This window comes from Bactrocera dorsalis, chromosome 3 (assembly GCF_023373825.1).
Source record: "Bactrocera dorsalis isolate Fly_Bdor chromosome 3, ASM2337382v1, whole genome shotgun sequence".
NCBI classification, from domain to species: domain Eukaryota; kingdom Metazoa; phylum Arthropoda; class Insecta; order Diptera; family Tephritidae; genus Bactrocera; species Bactrocera dorsalis.
The window spans coordinates 65,623,414-65,648,510 of NC_064305.1; the positions used below are offsets into that span (position 1 = coordinate 65,623,414).

At 35.1% G+C, this 25,097-nt stretch overlaps 1 protein-coding gene across 9 annotated transcripts in view; it reads left to right on the top strand.

Annotated features, from left to right (window-relative positions):
* The window catches only part of LOC105233847 (plasma membrane ascorbate-dependent reductase CYBRD1), an 85,515-nt gene that overhangs the window by 27,562 nt on the left and 32,856 nt on the right, over positions 1 to 25,097 (top strand). Inside the window, exons 1-2 of one of the 9 annotated variants that reach the window (XM_049451108.1) lie at positions 19,013 to 19,159; positions 23,453 to 23,629. The exons of 1 other annotated variant lie outside the window; for it this stretch is intronic. In XM_049451108.1, the coding sequence (XP_049307065.1) occupies positions 23,580 to 23,629 (50 nt within the window). In that variant the 5' untranslated portion in view covers positions 19,013 to 19,159; positions 23,453 to 23,579. Of the gene's footprint in view, positions 1 to 7,814; positions 7,996 to 19,012; positions 19,223 to 19,274; positions 19,599 to 23,452; positions 23,630 to 25,097 lie in introns of those variants that run through there. 7 more of the 9 variants (XM_049451109.1, XM_049451110.1, XM_049451112.1 and 4 more) reach the window with 7 other exon arrangements.

Sequence of the window (25,097 nt, forward strand, 5' to 3'; positions counted from 1 at the left end):
GTGCTAGTCCTGAAACTATCATAATAAATGCAAAAGCTTTACACATAAGTTTATATGATAACTATTTACTATAGTAGTCCGATCTGAGCAATTTCTTCGGGGACTGCAACGTTGCCTTAGACAATAATCCATACTGACATCGTTGAAGATATCTCGTCAAATTAAAAAAGCTTTCCATACAAGCATTTAATTCTGATCGTTAATTTCTATGAGAGCTATATGCTATAGTGATCCGATCTTGGACAATATTCTTTATCAAATTTTGAAAGGATAGTTTGATAATAAAAAAGTTCCCTATACCAGGATATGATTATGATCGATCAGTTTGTAAGGCAAATATGTGCTATAGTTGCCCGATATCGACAAATGAGCAGCTTCTTGCTAAGAAAAGGACGGGTGTAAAGTTTCAGATCCATAGCTCAAAAACTGAGAGTATAGTTTGTAGATTTACCGAAGGTAACACGAACAGACAACGTCCGGTGTGTTTTACGTGGGTACCTGTTGTCGACAACCTTACTCCACGGCGCTCAAATGCACAGCGGATCAAATTAATTCGTTGATCAGCGCCTTGAAAATGCCAGTCATTTTCGGTACCAATTGGCAGCGTGGAATGGACACACTAACCACCTTGGTAGGGTTCGAGGCCCATCTAAAACCTCTGCCGTGCTTTGGGTCCGGCACCCGGTTGCAATGCAACTCCACATTCAACTGACAAAGTCAGTTCTTCCCGCGATTTGGGTTTCAACCACAACCACCACGATACTCCCCGAGGGGCCAGTCCGCATGAGCAGGTTGGAGTTACCTCCAAGGGCTCCTGCTCCCCGTGGTACCAGAATTAAGTCTCCGGTCAGACTTCGTAGCCGAAACTACTACCAGTTGAGCTTCCATACTGCTCCGGACTGGTGGCCAGCAAAGAAGGTGAGGTTGGACCCCACTAACACATAAAATACCCACAACGCAAACACCTAACACTCATACAAAAAACTAAAACCCTAATTTCCAGCTAACCGCCTTCGCCGCTTAAATAACTCACGCGCAAACAACCCTAACTGTTCGGTATTCCGACTAGTGGAGATCACACCACTAACATCTAAACGTCCATCAGTCCAGCTTATCCCCATATCACTCAGATCCTTAATGTCCGAGTGCATCGGGCACTCCGCAATTAAATGCGACCAATTCTCCAACTCCGCCCCACAAAAAACACGAACAGACAGTCGGACATGTTTACATCGACTCAGGTCCTCACGCTGATCATTTATATTTACAAGGGTGTTCCAAAGTAATCTAGCGCCCGCCGGTGGCACCATCTATATGTCGACTGGTGCGTTAGAACCTGCTATATTTATCGATTTTCCAGTGAGAACATTTTCATTTCATGAATTGGAAGTGAAGTTATTGCGTTTTAAGTATCAGTTAAGTTTATGGCAATTATTGCATATCCCGTAGCAAAACATCGATTTGTCGCATTTTGACCGAACATTTGGGCTTACGAAAGGTGTGTGCATTGTTTGTACCGCAAAAATTGACTGACGACCAAAAATTGCTCAAAATCCAATATTCGAAGGACGATTATTTGATCAAAAATCACATTTTAACCATTAATCACTCCCCGTATTCACCTGATATTGCACCGGCCGACTTCTTCCTTTTCGGAAAAATGCATTTGACCATGAAAAGAAAGCGTTATGCAGCCGTAGAGACCATTCAAAAGGCTTGCATCGGCATACTGGCGGCCATACCGGCCAACGAGCTAAAACACTTGTTCGACGTTCTTATGGACCGTGCAAGAATCTGTATTGAAGCAGACTATTTTGAATAAAAGAAATTGATTTTGCTGAAAAAAACATTTGTTCTGTCATTTTTTTGAAAGTCCTGTTTACATTGGAACTCACCTTGTGTATCTTATAGGATCTATTCATTAACTATCATTTATTGCTAGATTTTTGCTCATAACTGTATGTAATTTGACCAAAGAGAAAATTGTCAAGGTCCATTTGAAAATGTAGCCATTAAATGTGTCTAACCTAAAACACTTTTTCAACATTTCCCCCATTCAATACATACATACAATATCTAAAATGAAAAAGAAGTAAAGAACCTGCGGGCATACGCTTCCACTTAAGTAGCCAGTGTTAAATACATGAATATATTTTTTTTGTTGTATATAAATAAATTTATACTTCGGTTCAGCATTCGCCACTGCTTGGCTGCTTGAGAATTTCACTTGGCAATGCGGTAACCACTCATTTCCTGAGTTAAATTAAGATAGTTCCTGCGTCGTGTGGATTTTCGCACGGCCAATCAAGTGTGATGCCGACACACCTACATATTTTCGGCACATATACCTACGTACATACAAGTTATAGTTATATGGTAGGCATCACGGCTCACTAATCTGTATATTTATCATACCTTGGCCACTTGCTTTAAGTGCCCTCAAATTTAATTAAGCACATCTCGTACTCGTAGCTGGAGACAATGTGGACTCGTAAAGTGTCACAAGCAGCAACGCGAGATTGTTAATCGTGATCCAGCAACGATCTGGCAATCAGTGCACATTGCTCATTTATTCGATGACTCGTAGTTGTACTAACACATTTTTATATGAATTTTTTTTTTTGTTTGTACGTTGAATAACTAAGCAGATATTTGCTTGATAAACAAAACTGCTCGCTATCGCCGCAGCAATATCAGATAATTTGTTTTAATCTACATAAATAGATGCTGTGATATAACCACCTACTTTTATTTAATCGGCGGCAATAGCTGAGTGTGCCGACTGCGTGACTAACACTCGGTGGGGCTTGGGTTCAAACCATAACAAAGAGTCCAGAGTCTAAGTAATCGAAACATTTCTTTCTAATAGCGATCACAGCTCGATAAAAACTTCATTTAGTAAGTGTATTAGCCATTGATAGGCGACTTAAAAATTGTACCGCTCTCCATTTAACCGATAATGACTTCTCGGCCAGTAGTAGCAGATTCAATTACTACATACTACTATACATTCTCCGGTGATATATAGTATTTGTTATATGACTTTTTAGCCAAAGTTTTTTATCTAACTTTTCTGAGTCAGACTGTATTTTATATAATTTCTAGAGCTAGGGCTCGTTTAAATTGGAGGTTTTTATAAATGCATACAGGGTTTGTCCAGAAAGTAATAGAACTGAGTCAATTTAAAGAACTTTATTAAGCCAATCGTTACAAATCTTTAAAAACTTTCAAAGTAGGCTTCTTCTACGTCGATGCAGCGCTGCCAGAGGTTGCCAATGATTTGCAAGCATTGAAGGCGTCATGAAAGGCATTCTCGGAATAGCCTCGAGAGCCGAGACCCATGCTGCTTGGAACCCCTTTCATCGGGCTTTTCAGACAAGGACATAAAAAAGGCCGAGGGGTACATATGGGTTGTGGAAGCGTTGGGATGCCGATCTGTTCACAAGAAAGGAGGAGTGAGTTAGGGCGTTGTCGTGGTGCAACTTCCATGCGCTGCGATATTTTGTCGGACCCGATTGACCATTCGATGCACGTACGCTCCGAAGTACAGTCGCGGCGCAAGAAAATCAATTCTATTACTTTCCGGACAAACGCTGTATAGAGTCGTTGGAACAGTCATAACTTTTAATAGAACATACAGTAATTGTGCTAAAGGCCGTACGAGTATAACTAAAAATCTATATTATGAAATATGTGTTTTATTCTCAATTTCTTCGAAGATAAAAATATTTGTACTTCATTGTTTCTGATGACCTCATTTATCAAAGATGGCTAAGATAAAGGTTGTTGTTGTATCTTATTATATTCTTCTTTACTAGCAGTCGACATTGCCTAAGCGATTACAGTCGAGTTAACAATAGTCCAAATGCAGTTAGGTTCTTCTCCACCTGATCTCTCCAATGGAGTGGAGGAATCCAAAACCTTCAAAGCTGAAGTGTTCTCTTCGGTAAAATATGTTGAACCCCGCCACAGCTCATCCATTATCTGCGCCGCGTATGCCGTTTCCAATGCACAAAGGACCATAAATCTTCTGCAAAACCTTTCTCTCGAACACTTCAAAGGCCGACTCATCAGATGATGTCATTGACCAAGCCTCCGCTTCATATAGCAGGACGGGATGTTGTGTGACTTGTAGAGTTTGCTCTTTGTTTGTCGAGAGAGGACTTTACTTCTGAATTGCGTACTCAACCCAAAGATTGAGGTGTTAGATTTCAAGGTTGATGTTGTTGTTGTTTATGCTGATTCCAAGACAGACGAAATTATCTACGGCTTCAAACTGCGAGCCAAGTGGGGTATGTGATGACTGATTGCTTGATGACAGATGATCTTTCGTCTTGTCCTCCTCCATAACCAGTGCCATACGCTTCGCTCCCTTATCCAGTCTAGAGAAAGCAGAACTTACGACAACAGCTGTACATTCCTATGGAAAATTGTACCTTTTCTGTTTAGCTCTGCTGCCCATAGTATTAGCTCAAGCAATAGATTAAAGTAGTCACACGATAGGGGTCTCCGAGTCTCGTTTGGTATCGAACGGCTCTGAGAGGTCCTTCCCGATCCTAACGGAGAGGTGGTATAAGTCGGTTTTCCTTTCACGAGACTTTTCCTAGATTTGGCCCATGGTCACAATCTGATTAATAGTAGATTTTCTAGGTCTAAAGCCACACTCTTATCAGTGTGGTCCAATCTCTTTATTGACGGTGGGTTTCAGTCTTTCATAGAATACGCTCAATGGGGCCTTATGTGCGATATTGAGAAGGCTTGTTGTTCTTCAGGTGGGTAATTGCTTTTCGAACTTCTTCATGATCGAGCAATGGAACGTTTGTTCCATCGTCATCGATTGGGGAATCGGGTTCATCACCTGATGTTATGCTTTCACTGACATTCAACAGACTGGATAAGTGCTCAATTCATATAATATTGAATAATTTAAGTAAAAATCTCCGAATGCTTTTCATGTACTTCAGAAAGACAAGATATTTGTACACATAAACAACTCATTTGCATATGTGTATACCTAACCCTATGTATTTATGTATAAAAATATAAGTAAAGTTGTTGGGTATACATTAACGGTGTCAACGTGTAGATACACTCAAATTGTCCGATTAAATGCGTACATTGTTGTCGATGTCAGCGCACAAAGTAGAAAATGTTCACAGACACCCATATGTATATCTTTCTATATACATACATACATATATCTCTAGTATATGCTTTGTTATAAGCGTATAATAGTAATCGCATAATCGCTACAGCGTTGAGCCACCTACTTTTGCGAACTTCCTTTGACATCCTTTTCGTTGCCAAACGCTGACCAACTGACCGCACACAATCAAAAGTTCGTAATTGAGGTTAGAAAATATAAAGTATGAGTGTGTGTTAGCCAAATTCATATTCAACTGAAGAACAATGTAGAAAGTTAATGGCACCGATACTGCGGCTTGACACAGTCCGAATATCCGACGCGTACACACCCAATGCGCAATATATTCAACAGTTGATTGCGTGTTAAACTGGCTTTTCCTTCTATCTTAATCTATCTTCTAATAATATGCATTTAACGGTATTTTTACAACTCTGAAGCGATTTATGCGATGAAAATTAGGTTTATATATTTGCCATGAATTTAAGAGAGTCTAAATATTTACAATGTTTCAGAGGTATCAATTTATATGGCGCTTATGTCACGTGTCGTAAGTGAGTAGTAGTGAAACGGGGGGTTACTGGACCCAGTTACACATTTTAGGCTTAATTAAGCTTCTAGCACCCAGAAGGAAACGTACATCTGGTCGTCTGTATATGCGTGAACTTGTTTCTAAGTTTTTAAGCCAATCTGAACAATCTGATATTACTTTCTGTTAAAAAGCTGCTCTTTTCTTGGAACAGCCGGTATCGGACCACCAAAAAAATGAAGTTCTTCTATGAAAAATATATTGTGTTGGAGCCGCAGTTATTTTTTTTCCTCTTTTTTCTCAGAAATAATGCTTTTCAGTTTAAGTTGCGATATTAAAAATTCTTCACCTTAACGATTATTTAGTATGTGTATGTATGTATATACATATGTACTTATGTATGTCTCCACATATCCACACCAGTCTCTACTTAGTCTAGACACAAACCATTTCCAGCTTATATTTATCACATACTGGAAAAGCTGCTGTATGATTAACAGTCTGTTAACAGCAGTGCAAATGCTTAATGTTATTTAGCAGCGATCTTCAGTTGATAACAGAGAACTTCAAATATTTCGTTATTTTGTTGAAGCAAGTGCATGTACGTATGTATTTATACAGATTCCATCTCTCCGGCTCTCATCACATGCTCCAATGCAATTTTATCAATTATCTGTGCAACGAACGCTGTACAGCTGACCGGCCAGTAAGTGTCCGCAGTTTGTGTGAGGCTGTTGGGAAAAGTAGAAAACCGAGTAAAAACAAAAAAAAAGCTTCGAGATAATAAAAAATTCGTGATTTTGAAATAAAAATAATCTAAATGTGCTGGCAAAACTTAATTGAGCAAGAATTTTTTATAAAGTGATTTAAGTAGTGGTGATAAGACTGGTATATAAGTGAATATGTGTGCATATGAGTGTTTATATGGGAGTAAAATGATTACTCAATAAATTGTAGGAAGCGCAATGAAATGCAAGTTATTTAATTTTGAAAAATAAAATTAAAATAAACTTAAAAAATAAGAAAAATTAAAATAAAATAAACGTAAAATAAAATAAAATAAAATAAAAAAAATAAAAGAAACGTAAAATAAGAAAAATAAAACAATATAAAATAAAGTAAAATAAAATAAAATAAAATAAAATAAAATAAAATAAAATAAAATAAAATAAAATAAAATAAAATAAAATAAAATAAAATAAAACAATATAAAATAAAGTAAAATAAAAAATAAAATAAAATAAAATAAAATAAAATAAATAAAATAAAATAAAATAAAATAAAATAAAAATAAAATAAATAAAATAAAATAAAATAATAAAATAAAACAAATTAAAATAAAATAAAATAAAATAAAATAAAATAAATTAAATTAAATAAAATAATAAAATAAAATAAAATAAAGTAAAAAAAAAAATAAAATAAAATAAAATAAAACTAAAATAAAAAAAAAACAATATAAAGTAAAGTAAAATTAAATTAAATAAAAAAAATTAAATTAAACTAAATATAATAAAATAAAACAAATTTTAATTAATTTAAATCGATGAATTAAATGAATAAAAAATTAAGTAAAATGAAAAATTAAATAAAATAAATATATAATAAAATAATATTAAATAAAATTGAAAAAGTAAAATAAGTAAATTAAATTAAATAACAACAAAATAAAATAATCAAATTAAAATTTATTTAAGTCAATGTACTAAATATGAAAAATAAATTTATTTTAGTAAAGTAAAATATAATTAAAAAAATAAAGTAATAAGAAACATAAAATGAAAATATAATGAATAAAATTTAGAAAACAAAATATATAAATTCAATTAATTTAAACTAAAGTATATAAAGTTAAATTAAATTATATAAAAAAATAAATTACATAAATTAAAACAAAATTAAATACATAAATATATTACAAAAATGTTATTTTAAATAAAATACAAAATTTAACATGAAAAATATATAAAAGGTGCTATTTAACAAATTAAAAGAAAATACGAAAAAAATGTTTGGCAGATCCACAGCAATGCAATAAGCACATTTATGGAAAAATAACAAAAAACTGTTATAAAAATTATAAAAATAATTAATTAAAAATAAATACCTTAAAAGCTACTTGTAAGTATAACACGACTGTTTAACTCCTCTATAACACAAACAAATTAGTTTATATCACAAAAGCTTAAAATACAACCGTAAAAGTGGCTTCTTTGTCGAGCCTCACAGACGCTCATAAAACTACACGCACACAGACTTATATCAAACAAAGCAAAATGCTTGCAGGCGACTTGAAGAATGTGCAGCGCTGGCGTAAACGAACGTAAGTGTTGTGATAAATAAATAAATATCATATAGAATATTTCAATTCATGGAACATTTGAGCATCAGCTGAAAGCTTTATTCCAGTGGGATTTCGAACCCATGCACAGAGTCAATTTAAATCAAATTTATATGTACTTACGAAGACATTTTGGATGTAAACGTATCAAGGTCCGGGCTATAGGGTAGGTGAGGCAAAACTTTCAGCTGCTGTTTAACAAATAGTTTTTAACTGGTCTTATAAACTGAGACCGAGCCTAGTGCGGCTATAGAAGCTAATAATACAGTAAGCACTTCTCATCCCCTCAAATACAGATCATTATCTTGACGTTACAGATATTCGGAATTACCATTGTTTTGGCTGGTTAGACTGGTTTTGCATCGGCTTGTCCCTGTGATGAAAGTGGGATCCATTATGAAAAGATTACATATCATCTTTTGCGCTTAATGGTGTCATAATGGATCCCACTTTCATCACAGGGACAATCCGATGCAAAAACGACTTTGGACCATTCATATCACCTTTCAACATCACTTGCCTTCAATTCATATGGCACTCAATTGCTTTTGAAAGTATCCGACTGCTTTTAAAAGTTTTAAAATGGCTGCTTCCGTGATTATCAGAGATCTGCATTGAGTAAGGCTCCCAGTTTCTCATCTTTGAACTTTTTTGGTTTTTCATCCTCTTTCATCGTCTCCCAAATCGCAATCACCATTTCTCTTCTAAACGAGCAAACCACTCTTGGCACATTCGTTCAACTAGAGCATGTTCACCATTGAAAAAAAAAACCTTTTTCATGCACAAATTTTTACTAAAAATTTCCCGAATACGTCTCGTTATACCGTAACCTCGGTATATTAAGTTTGGCATGAAGCTTGTAACATAGCTAAGAGAGTATGCGAGCCTGACAAGCCGAGTTGATTTAGTCATTTTCACATGTTTGTTGTCTGTATGTATGCAATTTAGTTCCGCATTTTTTTGATGTCAATCTGAATTTATTACACACCAGTTTCACCCCAAGAAACTGCTCATTTTTCATAATCACCAATATCGGAATACTACTCGTATACAATCTAAATGCTATACAAACGGTCAAAATTAAGATAAGATATTTACACCAGATCATAAATATAGCCGAGGCGAAGCCGTTGAAAAAGTCCATCCCAACCACTTACTGAGTTTTTTAACGTATGGATAGAAGTTGATTTGGAGGTACGGATCGAAGGGTAATTGATGAGGACTTCTGTCGGAAGTTCTCCATGAACTCAAGAGTCCCTCATTCCCCAATTTCATTTTCTTAGAAGCGAATCGGTTTTTCAATGCATTTTCGCTTTTTGACGTTAGAGCTTTGAACATCCAATGAGCTCAGCAAGCGCTGGACAATAACATGAAAATTGTGGGACGGCGAAATCCTTCTGGCCGAGGGTGAATAGTTAGAGGGTCCCAATACTACCGAACTACTGACTATTAGCAAAGTCTCGCCGCAGTAGGTGTAGGTGTTCTGACTGCACACTGTCGAATAGGTATATCCGTGCAGTGCTGGTAATCGGAAGCTCTTTGCTAAAACGAAAGCTGTATGGGGAAAGTCGAGTTGGCGTCATCTTGATTGAGGAATCTCATTAGATACAGCTTTGGTAAATTTAGCACAGTTGCTTGTATCAAATGTCTTCTATGAGGATCTACTTGATTAATCCTGCGACCGACACTCAGTTAAGTTAGGTTAGGTTATATGGCTGATCAAAGATTGCACGTGGATATATGTAGTCTTTTGTTAGGCCATAGAAAAGAAGAACTCCTGTGTTCGAACTGTAAATTAGCAAACCGCTTAATCGTCAATACAAATTTAAACAGGCGTTTAATTTCCATTCCCGCCAGTTCTATGATATGTCTGAAGATATGCGTATCCAAGTGCTTAAGTCTTGATCTCCCAAACGCGTCAAAGTCAAGAAGGAAGTGTTGAGTTGTAGCTTTTGTGACAGCGCATGTACCGATGGTGGCCCGGCGCTGACCAAGCTGCTGCGAAGTCCAGCTATTTAGTAGTAGAACGCAAAAGGAAACAGATCACCGATCGGCTCCTATTCTATCGATATCGGTTCTAGGGTGCCTCTTCTTACTAGCTCATCAGCTTTCTAGTTTCCTGCGATTCCGCTGTGGCCCGGTTCCCACGACAGTGTTATCACAAAAACACTCAATGCTATTGTTAGCGAGGTTAGACGCTCTTTGACCACTACCGAAACTAACTTATTGAAATATCCATTTCTGTCATAAAAATCCCCTCTAACTCTGTTATTTAAAAGAGGTGAAGCTGACTTAACAAAAAGAAAGTCATTTCCAAAAAAATTTTTTTTTTATTTTTTTTTATTTAACTTTCTTTATTTACAATCTATCTACATTAAGATATTTAGTAAATTAGATCTAGTAGTAAAAGCAGAGATAGATTTGTCCTTGAGCAAATCTACATAAAGGATTACTTAATTTTTACATATACATAAGTAAAATATAATTAACTTAGGTTATTAAATACATCCATCAAAAATTCATTTTTTTTTTTCTTTCTTTTTTTTTTTGCCAAACTTAAATCTAAGAAATTTTTAGAGAAATGGTAAATCTAAGATATGAGAACGTTTTAGCCGTATAGTTTCATAAGTTGTATCTAACAGACAAACAGCAATTGGGTTTATATGGTTTGAGAGACGTGCAAGATATCTAGCACTATATTTAGGGATCTCATTTTTTATAAAGGGAATACCTAGGTCGTTATGGATAGCTTCATTGGTAACAAACCATGGGGCGTTAATAAGTGACCGCAAAGTTTTTGATTGATAACGTTGCAAAATCTCCACATTAAAAATATTTTTTTCGAAGTTATAAAAGATGTAGACAATATCTAAGTAAGAAATATGGAATATACAAATTTTTCTGAAAACTATTATTTTTATATAGTTTAAAGCAATACAGTTCATTAAAGTTAATTTACAATACCGCGAGCACTTCATAACCAGCTCGTCCTCTGAACTATGTTACAATGCGTTTAAAATTGTTTCCACAAAATTCATTTATAATACCACCCGCTGATGACAAAAACACCAACACCATAAGTATCACTTCCATTTACCGGCCATCAATTCATTTACGCCAAAAATTAACTGTCATTTCATTATGCTGTAATTTGCATGCCATGGCGTATGAGTAACATGCCGCGAATACTTCAAACCAGCAAGTTCCATGGTGGTATCTACTTACTACCCCCATAATATACACACGTACAAGTACATAGTATATACACACACACACACACACACATTTGCGGCCACTTACTCACGCATTCATAGCCAATTTATTATTTTTAATTAAATCAAAAATGTGCGCACGCGTGTGTGTGCCGAGGTAGGTGCGCGTGAAATTGTCGCTCGAGTTAAATAATAGCACCGCCAACAATAACAACTACAAATATATGCTATTCTACATAAATAAATAAGCTCAATAAGCTGGCGGCTAGTTTGTGGAGCGTAAACTTTGTCGGTGCAAAATAATCGTTAAATCGAATAAGAACGCGCCGTCGTCGCCGCCGCCGTCGCGTGACCACCCACAAGCAGCAGCGGTCGAACTAATTTTAATACACACACCCAATTCGGGGCGCTGTGTTGCGCCACTGGCAATGAAATGCTAAACTTGGCATGCTTTGCTGGTTATTTTTACTTTTACTAACAGCGTTTGTTGTTGTTATAAGTTTTTGTTGTTGCAACTGGTTCTAGCTGTTGGGTGGTCAACTGCCCACTCCTCAGCGCTTGAGCCAAGCAACAGCGCACATTTGTTATCCTGGCCAGCCTTAATTGTGGCACGCACACATAACGGTAATCAAGGCATTGGCGTGGGATTTGGTGGACGCCCGACTAAAACGGATTCAACAGTTGTTCGCCTGGTGTGTTGACCAAGTTTATTTGGCATTTGCTTAAGGTGCTCACTTTTTGTTGTTTGTTGTTGGTTTTGTAGTGATTTCAGGTTACTTTTATTTTTGTATTTTTGGTTTTTGTTGGCTTTAAAGGCACAGCTGCTCAGCACTCTTTATATGGCATAACAAATGAGCAGGTCAGATGTCACTGCAGAGTCACTTGGTTTCCTCGATTTCGTTTTGTTTACCCTAATCACAAATATTTTTAGTGCGTGAAAAATAGAAGTGCGCTCACCTGGTGGCTATCAATCATAATTAATTGATTGGAATTGGAACATAAGAAGTAAATTGGAAATTTGTTTTTCAACAAAAGGAGTTGATATGCTACAACTCTCATAGCTGTCAATCAAACACGCATGTCGTGTGACAGGTGTATTATCCTCATACATATTGTTTATCACGTGTTCACTAAATTTATTAACATTAATATTAATGCTTGATAATAAATGAAACTGCTTAAGAAGAATTATTGTTGGCTGGAGTCAGAGTGGTCTAAATCACAAGTTGTTTGTGACAACACCTGTTTAAAAGTAGCGGTAGATATATACATAGATGGAAATTGAAGCTTTGTACTGCGACCAATGGTCTATTGTGTATTCTCCCTTATCACATATGGTCACAAAGGTCCAGCATACTGAACAATTTCAGGCACTTGCTGGGCGCGACTGAGGGGATGTGATTCCTGTTCACGTATTTAGATATAACTTAGGGTCTTGTGTAGCGGTTAGTAGCATTAGGTGATTTCTGAAGGTAGAGAAGTAAGAAGTGCTGAATAGAGCACGATCAAATCCAACCCCGCCCATATAATTTTCATATATATGGTAGCATTAACAGCGGTAGCGGTTAGCGGTACTAAGACCAAGGTGTGTTAGTCTTAGTACCGCAGAAATCAGCAATCTAATCATGAGATCAAAAAGAACTACTCTGTGAAGAATTTTATCCTATTTCAACCTATATGGCACATAAGAAACAGGAAACTATATTTTTGGTGCAACTTAGATAATTTAGAACTAGAACTTAGAAAACCTATGGCTACGACTGAAAATGGAAGCTGTTTATTCGTTCCCACAACAGTTGATTTTACGTAACCGGCATGAATCCAGAATTAAGGCTAGAGACTGTAACATGACAAAAAGAGTTGTGTTTCTTTGTGTTAAAAGAATAATGTTGTCAATTTATGTGATTTATGCCAGTTCTTGTTCGATTCGCAATACAGAAATATTAGGTGAATTGAAGATATGTAGCTTTCAAAGTACAATCAGGCAGTGCAAAATTAATTTAAGCTTGTTTTAGTTTATTATAAATATCAATAGTCTTAACAACCCATTCTTGGTTCCGTGTTGCAACAATAAAAAAAGTTAACTCCTGTTGCACAGAAGCACAGACCCGTCGCAAATACAAAATATTTCATACCATTTGATCGGACAATTTGTATGGTAGCTATATGTTATAGTGGGCTAATCTAAGCAATTCCTGCGGAGATTCTATTCTTACCTTAAATAATAATTCGTGCCGAATTTCGAGAAGATCTCTCGTCAAATAAAAAAGTTTTCCTTACAAGGACAAGTTTTTGATCGTTCCGTTTGTATGACCGCTATATGATATAGTGGTTCAATATTAGCGGGCCCGACAGATATGTAGATTTAAAAAGAAAAGGATATGTGCAAAATTTCAAACTCATATCTTTCGCATAGACAAAAGGACGTCGCTAAATCGACTCAACTCGTCCCGCTGATCATTTAAAGGATGATCCAATTCGAAGCACCGTACAAAGAAACTTAAAATGTTGAATGTTTATTGTCATTCGAACGAATTTTTTTTTATATTTATTTTTTGATTATCTCTTTCAAATGTTTGGCCACGGCTACATGTCAGATGGTCCATCCATTGAGTCCCATTTTCGATTACTTGTTTCGCGAGATGTTGTACTTCAAGGCCTGAATAGAAACAAAAAGTCTAACGGTGTGATATCGCACGATCTTGGTGGCCAATCAACCGGCCCAAAATGTGAAATTATCTGCTCATCGAAGTGTTTTCTAAATAAATTGCTTGATGCGATGTATGGCAAGTAGCGTCGCCTTGTTGAAACCAAATATCCCCGAGATCACGAGCTTCAAATTCAGGCTTCAAATATTCAGTTATCTTGACACGATAGCGGTCGCCATTGATTGGTACGTTCTCACCGGCATCAGTTTTCAGGAAGTATGGACCGATGACTCCACCGACCCACATCAAACCGTTGTTTTTTTCCGGATGAAATGGCAGCAATTGTATCTCTTCTCATTGGCCTTTGTCCCAAATGCAGCAGTTAAGCTTGTTTCCGTACCGTTGAACCAGATGGGATGAGCCTCGCCACTGAACAAAATTTGACTCGAAAACGTCTTCCAGACGTAAGTCTTTCCATGCTGAAATGCCAAACAATACTGAAAAAAATAACATGACAGCATGGCACGATTCACTAGTGTTCTCTCCAAAAGAGGGTATTGAAAAAAGTACCTCTACTTGGATCTCCCGTAATATACGACAATTAAGTAATGAGACTGATTTCATAAAAACAGTATATTTGAAAATTATTCTACAACTCTGCCATCCCTTTCAAAGTAGTCCCCTTGGACAGCTATACAGCGATTTCAGTGTATTTTCCATGCTTCGTAACATTTCTGGAACCCTTCGACTGGGATGTCCGCGAGTACCCTCGTCACGGCCGCCTGGATGTCCGTAATCGACTCAAAATGGGTTCCCTTGACCACCGATTTTGTTTTAGGAAACAAAAAAAGTCACAGGGTGACATGTCGGGCGGATAAGGCGGCTGTTGCAACACGGCAATCCCTTTAGAGGCCAAATACTGGACACGCTGAGGGCGGTGTGGCACGACGCGTTGTTGTGATGAAGGATCCACTCTGTTGACTCGTTTTCGCAATCTTTCGAGTACTTGCCAATAGTAGACTTGATTCACAGTTTTCCTCGGTGGAACGAATTCTTTGTGGACGATTCCACGGCTATCATTCGCGTCCGTCCGCACCTCGACTGGTCTCCCACTCCGCGCCTCGTCTGCCACGCTTTCACGCCCCTACTTAAACTCCTTATGCCTTCGAAACACCTGGGCACGACTAAGAGCGCTATCGCAAAATTTTATCGCGACGCGTTGCTCTTGATTTCGTTTTCCCATTTTCGTGATGAGCACTATAAACACACGTCTACTCAACTTGACGCAGCAGGCGAACAAAACAAGCCAGAGCGATGGTACTTATATCAATGGGAAGGGATGCCGGAAAAAGGGAAAGGGATTTTCAAAGTCACAGGTTTACCACAAGCGCGGCAATAAAATCAGTCTCATTACTTAATTGTCAAACCTCGTATGTATATATTTTATAGAGTGTGCGCCATTTCCTGACCTCGTGGCAAACTTAAAATATCCAAAGGTATAAAAAGTAAACAACAAGCACAACAGAAGCTAATCGCTGTGCCAGCTTAGAATTCATTCATCATATTTTGAGGTGCTATATATTTAATTATATCAATTCTGCGATTATCACCTCAATCTATCTCGTGCATGAATGATTTGCTCTAAATCCATGAATGTCCTTATGTTTCTCGACTTATGAATAATAAAATATATTGGTTCAGACTCTGATGCACCGAGCCAGAGACTATATGTAATACTTGTAGATCAGAAGATTCTAAATGTGTAAGTTAAAGAAATTTAAAACATCTTCAGGGAGGTGAGCATTCACTCCTACAGCTAAAATGTATTTAAGGGGTGCCTGAGCTTATTAATGAAAGCATCACGTTACTTTGTTATGGAACGTGTTCGGGATGCAATGGTGACTCATAGAATACGTGTGCATTTCTACCTGACCAATGACGCATGTGAGCCTCATCGCTAAAGATAATTTTTCATTCATCCGAATCATTTTCAAGTTGTTACTCAGCCCAATTGATGTACATACGATGATTCTGATGGTCAAGCGGCTTCAGTTCTTGCGTCAATTTGGTCTTGTAAGGATGTAGGCCAAGATCTTTTTGCAAAATTCGCAAAAGTGACGTCACAGAGTTGCTAAACGTTTGAGAACGACGTGTGAAAGACTGATTTGGATCTTTCTCAATTGATATACAGCAATATTCACGCACTACGGCAACTTCTTTGTGTCACTGGTACGGGAACATTCTGTACTGTGCCTGTGGATTCAAATTTTTCCAGTAGACGATCGATTTTTGATATGATAGAACGATTATGACGACCATAAATTGACTGACTTCGAATTTCGATAGTACATTTTAATAATTTCGACTCGTATGTCTTGATAAAATTGCAAACCTTACTGAAGAGGAATGTCAAAAGAATGAGAAAAATATGGCGTCGTTTGCAGTCTCTATCGGTCTGCTTTTTTAAAACTTTTTATAAACTCTTTTTATTATTATACCAGTTTATTTGATTTATACGAGTACTTAATCGATTCGAAGAGAGCCTATAAATTTATTTCATTTTAGTTAATTTTTAATAAGAAATAAATAATCGCAACATTCCCTTGTTATTTTCTTTGTAGATTGAGTTTTTATAAATATTGCATTATATATGCTATACTCTATAAGAGTGTATACTCTATAAATAAGTGTAATTGCCATTTACATGCTTTTGCGGTTTTCTCTTTTGAACTACGAACATAACCTTACATAAAAACAATCAATGTGAGTCTTAAGCCAAATTTTATAACATTATAAAATACTCTAACGTAATAATAATCTTTAATAATTATTTTCAAGCTGATAACTTTTACTTTTCTTTGTCTGACTTCACTAATATAAGTAAAGGTGAGGAATTCTCTGATTTCGCAATGTATACTATTAGTATAGTATATGAATATATGTATGTATATACAGCTGTAGCAAGTGCATTGTAATTGAAGCATTAATAATGTTGGATAATTAATGTGATTATATTTACCGACGAAAGATTGCAGCCAAAGAGTTCAATACTCACATGCAACAAGAAAATAATATGTATGCACTTAATTTTAACTTTCGCTCTCTGTGTCCAAATGTACCAGTAATGCAACGTAAGTATAATATACTTAGTTTGGACGTGTAATAAAAATAGATATTAATGTTTGTTTATTTATTACATAAACGTTGACATACCGTTCCCACGATCTCGATCGAAAGTTGTGAACTTGTGATTTAGAGTGATTTAGACGTCGGCGAAGGTTATGTAATTATAAGACCAGTGCAGAAGCCTTTGAAAACGGTAAAAGCTAAAATAAATGAAAGGAGAAATAATTTGTGGGTGATCGAAAGTCGGTAAGAACAAACGAAAGGCGTGGTTCAATTTTGAAGAGTTAAAAAACATATTTTCTTGATTTTAGGCAAACTTTTAGGCAATGAAAATATCTGTAATTCTTGTAATTCCATTTTTCACCTAAACTGTATCTTTTCCTAGGACTTGCGATCGAATCGAGACAAGCTGTTTTTAACCCTTTAAAATACACTCTCTCCTTTCTTTTTCCGACCTCAGATTTTAAGGTAAATATTTTTCTTTTGAATTCGTGAAGCCTATGCCACCCCCCTCCCCTCGCTCGAAGCCGCACCTTTGGTGAACACATGATGCAATTAGACTCCAGTGAACACTTCAACCGAATTTGTCGCATTGAGTCCGCGAAAGCTTCCTCTTTTTTAGCCGTAACTACAGGATCCGCACGGATTGTCTACGGCATCTTACACAAGGGTTACTAATGTTTCCTGGGTGCGCGTCAAGGGCGCAAAAGTAGAAATTTGAAATAGCCCTACGATTTTAACTGTTAACCCAGAAGCTTGACTATACCTCATTTCTTTATGAACTCTTTGAAAATCCGTCATAGTTGTTATCACCTATAAGCCATCGAATATCAGATTCAACGAAAACAACTTTCTTTAAAGTTTGCCTCGAAAAGACCTGGAGGTGGACCTGACACTAAGTATTCGAACTCTTGGAAGTGGCCTTACAAATTGCTTCATTAATCCAATATGACATGGAGATAGGAGAAATTTATGAGGAGGCAGCAAAGTTTCGTGTATTACGTTCTTTTCGCCAACTATTACCTTACTTTGAGACTCGATCTATAAACACAAAAAGCAAGGGAATTTGGTAAACTCTGTACGCATACTTCCCAACCGTGGTTATTATTATTTACATTTTAATTTGAAAAGAATCAATTCCAAGTTCTAATAGGTTTCCTTCTGGTGTTCGGAATGAGCGACAGGAATGAAAGTATAGAAACCGCCAATCTGAAGCAGAACTTCTATTGGAAGATTCTATGAAAATTCGACACTGTGTTGGGTCGTATGAGATCTTTAATGTATGCATTAAAGCCTTCATATTATTTAAAAAAAGCTAACTCGTCCTCTTGGGCAAAGAAGAAAGAACAGCTTCTCACGATAGCTAAACCAGGAGAAAGACACTCCCAACAAAAGTAAGTTTCTGCTTTTAAGCTTAGATCCAAGCAACTCAGGTGCGTTTTTGGGAAGTCTCATATCTCTCATCAAATAATTTAACGCGCTTTCATTTCCAAATTCAAACTTGACTTGTCTTCGAGTTCTGGTGCAGCACCGTCTTCGTCAGAACTTGAATTGTCTTTCAAGGTAGCAGAGGCCTTAGACACCGATGTTTCGGTCTCAAGAGGAAAGGTGTTCCTCCTATTGATTGGCTTATGAAATTGGTTGCTTGTGTTTAGAATTATTATACCCCCCTCTTCACAATACTTCATTACATTGCATGTTCCTTTGATAACCGGATAACAGAAACTGTCAGACGAATTCACACACTTCCGCACAGACGACATTCCACTAACATAAAAATACAAAAATTTCGCATGTTAAATTTGTGCCGCAAACAGCACTGCTACTTAACAGCCACGATTAACAGTGAGAGAGCGCAAATCACTGTATACAACAGAATAGTGATCAAAATGCGCTGTTATCACACTCACAACGCGCCCCAAACCCGTCCGTACAACTGATAAGTAGCTGAGTAAAATTCACAACAACAACAGCAGCAACAATTATAAACAGATTGCTCTTGCACATCCGCACAACCCAAATGTAGCCGGCATCAACGCCAAAACCGTAAAATGAAAACAAAAGCCGACGAATGAATATCAACCAGACACATGAATTGGTCACACGACGGGCCACAACTTTAGTCGACGTTTGATATTGGCGCTGATCGGTTGGCATTTAGTGAGTTCAGTGATCGACGAGCAAAAGTGTGGTTTTATTGCGATTAGAAGTGGGGCATAAGGGGTTAGATGAGTGTGATTAAAAAAAAAATAATAATTTTTCACTTTTTCACAAGAAAAAAAATCAAAGCAAAATGTGTAAATTAGCGTAAACAGAATAAGCAAAACATAAAGGATGAGAAATCATTTGTTTAGAGTGCTGCTGTGAAGTGATGTGAATATATAGCTAAATCTATACAACAACATTATACACTTTAAATAATCGCGTACATTCAGCATATCAGGACTTGGTGTTTACTTCTAGGAAAATAAAGCGTTTTGTGTTGTTTAAATGAAAAAAATAAGATGCAACAACAATAGCAACAACCTGCGGTTTAGCAAAAATCGTCGGCAAGCACTGAAAGTGAGCGTAAATTAGGTCGTCGATGCTATTTATTTCGGTGAGGCTAAACGCATGCCGTCGGACGGCACTTAAAAAAAATACAAAAAAAGCAAAAAAAAAAACAAATAAATAAATAAAAACAATTAAACGGAAATAACCACTTATAAATAAGAAATTGTTTTAATAAAATTTGTTTTGTGTGCAAAGTTCTGCTAGAAAGCTCAGTTTCACCGCAGATTTGTTTTGTGAATGCAGATATGTACATACATATGTACATACTAATCTACAATCGAAATCCAAAGTTTGCTTCATGAAATACTAAATATTAATATGGAATTTTAATGAAATATTATTAAAAAAAAATTATAATAATGTTTAATTAATTTTTTTTGATTGCTAAACAAATTATAAAAAAATTTTTAAATTGTTTTTCGAATCAATACATAATATTTATAACAAAAATGATCTGCTTAAAATTTATTCTTTTTTTCAATATTGGAAAATATGTTATTTAAAATATTATTAAAACAAATTTATAAAAAAGTTAATGATAATTTTTCTAACGGTAATGCTTATATTAAAATATTAAAAAATAAAAAAATAATTTGTATCAGCTTTTTAAATGAAATTTTATTTGCCTGACATTTTACTAAAAAATAAAAATATAAAAATATATTAGGTACCGATAAATAATATTATTTGGTTCAAATGTTACAAGAATTTTATTCAAAATATTATTTAATGCAAAATATATTAAAACAAAAAATTTCAATAATTTTTTCAAATGAAAAAACCTTAATTCAAAATATAAAAAAACATATAATAAAAATTTCGAAAATAGAAAATAGTCTTTCAATTAAATTTATTAAAAAATACTTTTAAAGTTAATAAAAAAAAAAAAATTAAATTACTTGAACCATAACGAATTTTACTGAAAAATAATGTTCAACCTAAAACTATTTCTACAATCAAAATCTTAAATTCGCCTCATGAAATAGCAAATATTGATAAGAAATAATATTAAAAAAAATTTAATATAAATTTACAAAATATATAACACATTCCTAGCTTTTTTCGAATCGTTCATATTTATATCTAATAACAAGTAAGGAAGGGCTAATTTCGGGTGTCACCGAACATTTTATACTCTCGCATGATAAAGTGATAATCGAGATTTCATTATCCGTCATTTACATATTTTTTTATTTCGCTGTAAAATTAATTAGATTAAATTCCGAGAGACTTACCGATATTTTTCGGTGAAAAATTAGGTTAGGTTAGGTTAGGCACTGAGTTTTTCGTGTTCGATATAAGGGGACCTTGAAAAGTTGTAGTCCGATCACGACAATTTTTCCACAAGGGGTACCTCAGCTCAAATACCGTATTTGTATAAAGTTTTATTCCGCTATCGTTATTGGTTCCTAATGTATATATGTATTATACATAGAAGGCATCAGATGGAATTCAAAAGAGCGTTATATTGGAAGAAGGCGTGGTTGTGAACCGATTTCACCCATATTTCGTACATGTCATCAGGGTGTTAAGAAAATATTATATACCGAATTTCATTGAAATCGGTCGAGCAGTTCCTGAGATATGGTTTTTGGTCCATAAGTGGGCGACGCCACGCCCATTTTCAATTTAAAAAAAAGCCTGGGTGCAGCTTCCTTCTGCCATTTCTTCCGTAAAATTTAGTGTTTCCATCGTTTTTTGCTAGTCCATTAACGCATTTTTAGTGATTTTCAACATAACCTTTGTATGAGAGGTAGGCGTGGTTATTATCCGATTTCTTCCATTTTTGAACTGTATATGGAAATGCCTAAAGGAAACGACTCTATAGAGTTTGGTTGACATAGCTATAGTAGTTTCCGAGATATGTACAAAAAACTTAGTAGGGGGCGGGGCCACGTCCACTTTTCCAAAAAAATTACATCCAAATATGCCCCTCCCTATTGCGATCCTTTGTGCCAAATTTCACTTTAATATCTTTATTTATGGCTTAGTTATGACACTTGATAGGTTTTCGGTTTTCGGCATTTTGTGGGCGTGGCAGTGGGCCGATTTTGCCCATCTTCGAACTTAACCTTCTTATGGAGCCAAGAAATACGTGTACCAAGTTTCATCATGATATCTCAATTTTTACTCAAGTTACAGCTTGCACGGACGGACAGACGGACGGACGGACAGACAGACATCCGGATTTCAACTCTATTCGTCACCCTGATCACTTTTGTATATATAACCCTATATCTGACTCTTTTAGTTTTAGGACTTACAAACAACCGTTATGTGAACAAAACTATAATACTCTCCTTAGCAACTTTGTTGCGAGAATATATAAAATATAAATACTAAATAAAAAATTCCAAAAATTAAATTATTACCGAAAAACGATTTTTATTTATTTTTTTAATTAAAATACCTATCATATATTGAATTAATATTATTATAAAATTTGTAGAAAATTTATTTATTTTTTTTTTTGAAAACTTGGCCGTGAAAAATTTAGTTCCAGTAGAGAAATTATCGAATATGAAAGCTTCCTTTTTGTAAATATAACAAAAAACACTAATTTTAAATACAAAAATCTAGTATTTTTTCAGAAAATTATAAAAAAAAATAAATAAATAGTAATACAAATCAAGTAATATGAATAATCTAATAAATTAAATAAAATATTTCCATTATTGAAAATAATATTGCTGAGCTTGCATATTGAAAAAAAATAATAAATCAGATATTTTTGAATAATATTTAATAAAAATATAGGTATTGCAACGAAATATTAATTAAAAAATCTTTGAAAATATTTTTGTATATATTTTCGAATCATTAATTTACATATAGTAGTAAGTTTATAAAAAAGTTGCATTAAATTTTCAAGAAATCATAAATGTGTATGTATACATATGTATATATATTCGCAAATATTTTGCGCCATCACATATTCGCAAAACTAAAATATTTTCTACTGAATTGTTCAAAATATAAATATTTTTTAATCTATAATATATAATATTCCGCAAATAAAATATTTCATATTTCTTATTTAATTATTTAAATTTTTTTTTAATCTAAAATTGCAAATTGTGGCAAAAAATTTTGTAAAAAAAATATTTTCTGTTTAATTATTTAATATATAATATTTTTTAAACTAATATTGCAACTTTTGTCTAAAAATCCAGTGGAATTATTTTTATTAAAAACTCATAAATTTACTTAAAAAATTAGCGCACACTCAATCATTTACTTCCGATTACATGCGGCGCTAAACAAATTTTCATTTGTGTTGAATTAATTTATCACAATTTGCATTTGAATAATCAGTGAGTATTCGGTATTTCAGTGCAAGCAAATATTTACACAAATACAACCTTCAATAGGTCCTCGCAATTGTTTGTGTGCGCGCGTGTATTTACAATTTTCAATAAACAAACACACACGCACACATATAAAAAAACATAAAAACATATGCGCGATTGTGTGCGTGTGTGTGTCAGTGCGCTAATTTTACAGTGTCAAGTGCAAAGCTAATGAAATTGTCGCAAAACATTTGGCTGGAGTTATCTAAAAGCCCACAACACCCACAGACGCATACATATAACGCACACACATAACAGCTTAATGCGAGACACAAACACGAAGCAGATAAATATAAACGCTTTTCATTAGACACTTCGTGTCGCAGAAGCTGCGCCCACGTTCGCTGATTTTCGTGTGTTTTTTGGGATTTCTTTTTAGAATTTGTTTTTGTGATTTTTTATTTTTTTTTTTGTTTTGTGATTTTTTTATATATTTTTTTCCGTATGCTAGTGTTGTTTTTGTGATTTAATGATGTGGAAAGTGAAAATTTTGTGTTTATCGGTGTCTTTTTTTCAATACAAAAACTTTTTTGTTGTTTTTATTTCTCAGCGATTTGAACTTTTCAGTGCCATTTGAACTTGAATCGATAGTCAAACTATTATTGTTGTTGTTGCTATTCTACAAGTAAACAATAAAATTGTAGTTGGAATTATATAGACGGAGACTGGATCTTTACATGCGTGATCGTCATTTGAACAAAATGCCACGGGGTGGTACAACAACAGCGTGAGTTTGAATAAATTTGTAAATAATAAGCACGAAAAACAGTGCAAAACAGAATCTATGCCTCGCAAAGCTTTTCAGATTTATCAATTTATTTAAATAGCGACACATATATACATACATACATATAAAACTTGCTGACAACGATTTCATTTGATTTAACGAAAATTGAGTTGACTCATCTTCATTGGGAATTTCATTCGATGGTCACTCTATAGAAACGTTGAAATCTTTAATAAAAATTATTATTAATTATGCTTACTAATTATAAATATTTTTTAAATTTATGGATCACAATTTATTAATAAATTTTTTGTGTATATATTTTATTTTCACATCTGCTCAATACTTCAATATTTTTGCATATGAACTTCGTTCCCCGACAGTCGTGTTTACTTAACCGTAAAGGATCTCTATTTATATCCGACAAAGGATACCAAGAACTCTGCTCAAAGGAGAAAGGGGAAAGTACTTTATACTTACAGCAACGATCTTAACCAAGATTAATACTTCAATACGATTCGAGAACTTTATAGAGGTTTTCACCTCTGTACTGTGAAAACTGATCAAAGTACTTAGAAAAAAGCTAAACGTCTTAGGACGGAGCACTAACTGATGATATTTACTCTTAGATAAACTGTATATAAAGGCTGATGCTCTCAAGTATCGACTGGCACTTCCATACCTAGAAGCAAAGAAAGAGTTAACTTCGGTTGCACGAGAAGTACTAACATAAAGAAGCCAGAACTTGAGTTTTAATCGGCCAGTTTATATGGCAGCTCAAATAGCTTTTTCGGATGAGGGTGTGGAAAATGCCTTCCACATCAGCAGTACTGTTGTTACAGCAGCGGTATGTGCCACTTGCAGGTCACCAAAAATACCCCCTCTAAGGTACCGTCGCTTACCCTGGAACCAAATTTGTTTTGCTTCAGTGTGGCGTTCCATTTTCCTCATTGAAAGATTTAAAACTGCGCACCTACTTCCAGGTCCCCCTTTGTGCTGAATAGCAAAATAGCTGCCAACTTCTGGATAATCTCCCAGTTTGCTTCCTTCTCCAGCATGACGCAGATTAGATTATCCGAATTGAAGTATTCGTGGTCGAATAACAGATGGGTTGTGTAATACTCGACTTCTCTGAATTTTCGGCTTGTTCTTGAGTTTAGATCTCTTATTATTGTAGCCGTCCATCAGCTGTGATTTTCATTCTACCATCTTCGTTGTCATTTTGTTATTGTATCATTCTTTATTTACTCTATTGTGCTCCTGTTATTTTCGCAAGTTTTCTTTGGATCCCACAACTTATTTCTTTCGTATGCCAGTAGGTACATTGGGGCATTACCGCTTATAACTATTATTGCATTAGCTGACACCGTGCTGTTGGCTGATTCAACTCTGACGGTTGTGGTGCCGCTTTCCTTTTTAAGCCCATCTCTCCAGATCTTAGCTCCGTAGAATAAGACGCTGATTGTCG